This window comes from Capsicum annuum, chromosome 1 (genome assembly GCF_002878395.1).
Source record: "Capsicum annuum cultivar UCD-10X-F1 chromosome 1, UCD10Xv1.1, whole genome shotgun sequence".
Lineage (NCBI taxonomy): Eukaryota > Viridiplantae > Streptophyta > Magnoliopsida > Solanales > Solanaceae > Capsicum > Capsicum annuum.
Genome location: NC_061111.1, coordinates 10,295,632 through 10,300,919, shown reverse-complemented (window position 1 = coordinate 10,300,919; position 5,288 = coordinate 10,295,632). Strand labels below are relative to the sequence as shown.

General features: G+C 29.5%; 1 protein-coding gene across 5 annotated transcripts; it reads left to right on the top strand.

The window, feature by feature from the left end:
* The first annotated feature begins 240 nt into the window (after positions 1-240).
* On the top strand, positions 241-3,513 carry LOC107867597. Of its 5 annotated transcripts, none has more exons than XM_047393447.1 (3): positions 426-663; positions 2,175-2,472; positions 2,817-3,513. In XM_047393447.1, exons 1-3 carry the CDS (start codon positions 578-580, stop codon positions 3,246-3,248), a joined length of 816 nt encoding a protein of 271 aa, XP_047249403.1. In that variant the 5' UTR covers positions 426-577; the 3' UTR covers positions 3,249-3,513. The 5 variants fall into 5 exon arrangements, 2 of the variants coding, with proteins under 2 accessions (XP_047249403.1, XP_047249400.1); XM_047393444.1 differs by having other exon boundaries at positions 2,742-3,510; XR_007042655.1 differs by lacking the exons at positions 426-663; positions 2,817-3,513 and adding an exon at positions 241-419 and having other exon boundaries at positions 2,224-2,650.
* The last annotated feature ends 1,775 nt before the right edge of the window (positions 3,514-5,288 follow it).

Below are 5,288 nucleotides of genomic sequence, written 5' to 3'. Positions count from 1 at the left end.
TTACCTGTTACATTCCGTAAAATATGCTGATTTAGTTAATTAATACATGTATCAGTAATATGTATCTAATGTAATTAACTTGTATCATCAGAGGTCAATTGTTGAGATTTTAGCAGATTTTGAAAAATGTTGGGATTTTTAGTAATTAATGATAAATATGTCGGTATATATATAAAATATATTTAAAAATATATATATATATACCGCGAATGTAGTAAATAAACCCGCGAATCCATTTTTCTCCAAAGCATCTTTTTTAAAAGCAGCCCCCTTTTTTTCAAAAGCTTTCTCGTTTCTGAAAAGCCCTAATTTCTGAAAAGTCGCCTTCTACTTCTCCCAATTCAACATCACGCTTGAGTAATTGCCTCGTGACATCAGTCCTTATCTCCATTTGTTCAATTGTTTGTTCTTTTCTGGAGGTGAGTTGGTTACATTTAATCTTTTTCAATTGTCTCTTCCCCCAATTAGGTATCTAAAACCAACTTCATTAATTATCACTTTTTGGCTTTTGCTTGATATTGTTAACTAATTGCATGTTCTGGTTTAGAAGTCTACATGCTAAAGACTGAAAGAGCTAATGTTGTGTTTGTGTGGTTTTATCGTATTCACTTCGGTTCAAATCGACACAGGCGTAGTATTTTGGTGGAGAACTGGCCGTAGAATGTGAGATATAAATCGTTGTAGTTGCTGTTATTTGATTTTGTAAGGATTTTTGATTAGTCGAATAATGATTAATTACCTATTAAATGCAAGTTCTTGACTTTGGTTTTTGGTTTTTATTTTTCTGTTTTAATCTTGAAATGAAATGTCTGTTCTCTGCTTATAATCTTGAATGGAAATTTTCGGTTTTTGTATATATGAAGCTGATCATTTGAAGTTTCTCTTATTTTTCCCGTTTTGGTTTGTGGGACAGTTTCAAGATTTGAACTTTATGGGTTCAAGTTCCGAATTTTATCACAATTTGTTTGATTTTTAACAGAGTTTTTATGCTTCATTCCGATTGCTCAAATGTGTTTATTCTCTCGATCTATTATTCTTGTTCTTTGCTTTATCAGTTTGTAATATCTTGTCAGTACGAGACTCTACCTTCTGAATTTGACTTATATTTTAAGTAAAATTCTTAGGATTACTTGAGTCTCCAATTTTTTAGATGAAATTTATTTCTTCTTAAAAAAAAATCCATTGGTGAAAAGAAAAAAAACTTGCTGCCAGAGAAAGCAAGCTTGAACGAGAGACATAGGTTGAACATAAGTCTCCTAAAGTTAAAATCATATTCAAGGTATGCAAGATAAATTTCCTATGCTACGTTAATTGAACAGAGCCATTGAAGTGACATTACCTTTTACTATGGACATCTTCAATAGTACCTGGTATAAATTTACACTCATCATATAATTTAATAAATTGTATTGCGGTTATTTTCTTACAATGCATTAAAGCCCCATCGCATAAAGAGTAAAATATTGAGTTAGCGTCTTAATGCATCATGATAATAAGATATTGAGTTTAAGCCCTACTGATTTATGGTCTAAGACGTGTTTTTATGGATAAGACGACGGGTTCATGTTTAATTACCTATTAAATGCAAGTTCTTGACTTTGGTTTTTGATTTTTATTTTTCTATTTTAATCTTGAAATGAAATGTCTGTTCTCTGCTTATAATCTTGAATGAAAATTTTTCGTTTCTGTATATATGAAGCTGATCATTTGAAGTTTCTCTTATTTTCCCCATTTTGGTTTGTGGGGCAGTTTCAAGATTTAAACTTTAGGAGTTCAAGTTTGAATTTTTATAACAATTTGTTTGATTTTCAATGGAGTTTTTATGCTTCATTCCAAGTGCTCAAATGTGTTTATAGTGAAGTAACGATGAGTATAATGAGTGTAATCATGTGATGAATCTGTTTGAAATGAATTTAGTTGATAAGATTGATTCAAATTGTGATTGTGTATGTATTGTTTTGTTTCTATGATTTGTTGCAATTTGGAATTTTTTATGAATTGATGAAACTGAGTGTTTTTGTGTTTCATTCCGAGTGCTCAAGTGTGTGTGTTTATAGTGAAGTAAGGATGAGTAAATGAGTGTAATCAGATGTTAAATCTGTTTGAAATAACATACTGTAGCTCTTTGATAATCTGACTTTGCTTTATCATTTGCACTATCAATTATGTTGCAGATTAGTTCTTAACATATTTAGATGGATAAATCTTGGATTGGAAAACCAGGAACACACACCGGAATATGAGCGTGGTTTGACACAATTTCTGGACTTTGCATTTATGAATGCAGCCGTAGCAGATAGAATTAAATGTCCGTGTCGTCTCTGCTATTTTACAAAGTGGCATACTAGAGATATAGTGCACGCCCATTTGATCTGCAAGCAATTTCCTCTGAATTATATCATTTGGGTTGTACATGGAGAAAGTAATGTGTTGAATAATTCTCCCAATATTGCTGCCAATTTGCTAAATTGGGTATGTACTCATAGAGTTAATTACTCACTGCTATCTCTAGTCTCTTTATATAACCACATACAAAAATAATTGTCAGAGTGATCTACAAGTACTTCTGGAAAGGAAACAGGTGATCTTGAAGTTATTATATGATAGTACATTTGAAATGTTAAATATCTTTCTAGTTTGAAAGTTGCAACATCTATCTCTTGCTTAATTTTTCTTTCTTCTTTTATTGTTCGCTGCTAGATGAAGTTATGCTATGGTTTTTGTGTTTTACTATATTTTAGGAAAAAATTGAATTCGTAGTAAGTCAAAGCACCATGAACGTGTCTGAAATTTCTTCAAATGATGATGTTGGTAAGGTGCTAGGAAAAGAGCATTCTGGAAGGGTGAGGTGCTTGGGATTAGGAGTTGTTCCTAGCAGATCCTTTAAACAAACATGTCCTCATTTTAGCAGTATGAGTTCTTCAACTAGTAACAGTTCATGTCCATCCAATTGTCAAGAAAACTACACTCAAATGTTAAATGCTCATAAGAATAGCCAAGAGAACTACAAAGAACTGGTGAATTCTCACAATCTAATGATGAACGCTTTCAAGGCATATATGATAATGAAAGAAGGCACGATACCTGAACAGTTTGCAGGATTTTTCACTACTACGGTAAATAATTTTGATTTGAGGAAAATTAAGTTAATGTATTATTATAAAATATTTAGTATTCAAAAACCTTACTATTTTTATTTTTACTTTTGTAATCAAGTGATGTCTCTACTTGACCTCTTTCGGATGTGAATGGAAGATCATCTAATGAAAGTTATTCTAGTGATAATCATTGAAATTTGTAATTGTATTAGTAATTATGATAATGTTATCGAATTGGTGTTGGAGACGTATTTTGTGTTGAAATTAGTTTTTAAGACTAATGACAATACTTTTGTTGTACGTTTTTATGATCTAATATATATTGATTTTTGTTGTTATTAAAATGTATTTTTGTTTGGTCCAGTGAATGATATATATTAAATCTATTAAATAAAATTCAAATTTAAATATTGATTATGAACAGTGTAATTTATCTTTTGTTAAAAAATATCAAGTGAATTGTGGGAGTCTTGATCCCTGCAATTTTTAAAATATAGGATGGAGGTTTTAACAGCCGTTATTTTTTTTAGTATTAGTTGGGTACATATTGTGGGGGTTGAAATCGTCGTTATATAACCGCCGCTAGCTGATTGCGTTGGTAAATAAAAAACTGCCGTAAACAGGTTGCGACTCTCGTAATTGCGGAGGTTTTGAGAACTGTCGTGCAATCACATTGCGGGGGTTTTAAACCTCTGCAATATGTAAATATAACCCCGCAAAGTGAGCAATTTTTTTGTAGTGTAAATACTATTACAGATTTTATAATAAACCTAGGAGAAAAAACTCAGCAAAAAATTATAAAAATATTAAAAACTCTAGAATTATTGGAAGATATGCAAAACAAACAAAAGAAATTGTTAGATAAAATAGAATTAAATTTTGATTTCCTAAAGAACCAACAAACAGAATTAGAAAAGAAATTCAATGATTTAATTACTAAAGACAAAGGTATTTTGGAAAATCTTGAAATAAGGCTAGTATTACAAGAGGTACGTAAAGAAGTTAATAAAATAAAAAATATAATATTCTCATGAATGATATATTACAAGATAAACTTTATCTAGCAATATTACAAAAGGAAGCACAGATTCAACCAAACCCCGAAGGATTATCAGACTATCAACCTCAAGAAAAAGCAGATTCTTTAATCATAAAACAAAATAATATTATAACTTTTTTACTATTAGAGCTAAATAAGAACCTAGAAAAAGAAAACGAAAAAGACAATCAAGATAAAATTGTAGAAGAAGTAATAGAATAATTAAAAAGGATAGAAATAACCCCTCAAAAAGAATTAAAAGAGGCTAAAATAACTGAACCAACTAAGCCAAAAACATGGACCTTTTTTCAGCATTTTCAAGTAGACAAAGATCAAGTTTTACCAAATAAAGATCAAGTTTTACCCAAAACAGTTTAACAAATAACGTGCTATCAAAAATAATAAATAAACCAAGAATGACTTCAAGGCAACAGTTAAAAGAGGTAATAGACGTAGATAAAGAAATACAATTGTTCCAAATAAATAAATTAAAACTGTTAAATACTAAAACATTATATAATGAAGGAATGTTTTCAAGAGTGCAACTATATAAGCATTATAGAGAAGAACAGATGTGTGTTAGCGGAGAAAATAGTTGTAGCATAAATTTAATAAGTTCATACTCTTTAAAAGAAATTACAAAACTAAACATAAGTCTTATGCACATTGGAGTAATAGTAATAGGCATAAAAGGATTAACTAGAAAAAATTTAGAAACTAAAGTATTAATCACAATATATGATAATAGATGGTTAGAATCAGAGAGATCTATAATAGGAATAACTGAAGTAGAATGACTAATAATGGAAGACTTTTTTATTGTAGCCCAAATTATATGATAAATACCTTAGAATTCGAAAAACATATTAAAATAGGTATACAGACTAAAGGATATGAAGAAATGAATAATGAAAATAATTTACTTATATGTGTAGGATTTATAGAAAAACATGCCACTGATAGTAGTATGAAGTTTAATCTAAAGATAGATGATATAGTAAGTTTAATGGGAAATAAAGGTATTAAATTACTAAAACTCCTAAAAATAAACTCAGAAAAATATGTAGGACTAGAATGAAATTTAGAAAGATTTACTAAAAAAGAAATACTAAAGTCAACCGATCATTTAATGTATGTAAACAATAAAGGAC

Bases quoted from the DNA above. Each gene is read 5' to 3' on its own strand.
- LOC107867597 (XM_047393444.1), top strand. From the start codon at position 578: ATGTTGTGTTTGTGTGGTTTTATCGTATTCACTTCGGTTCAAATCGAC. The intron at 664-2,174 runs GTGAGATATAAA...ATTATGTTGCAG, and splicing joins TGGAGAACTGGCCGTAGAAT to ATTAGTTCTTAACATATTTA. The intron at 2,473-2,741 runs GTATGTACTCAT...ACTATATTTTAG, and splicing joins CTGCCAATTTGCTAAATTGG to GAAAAAATTGAATTCGTAGT.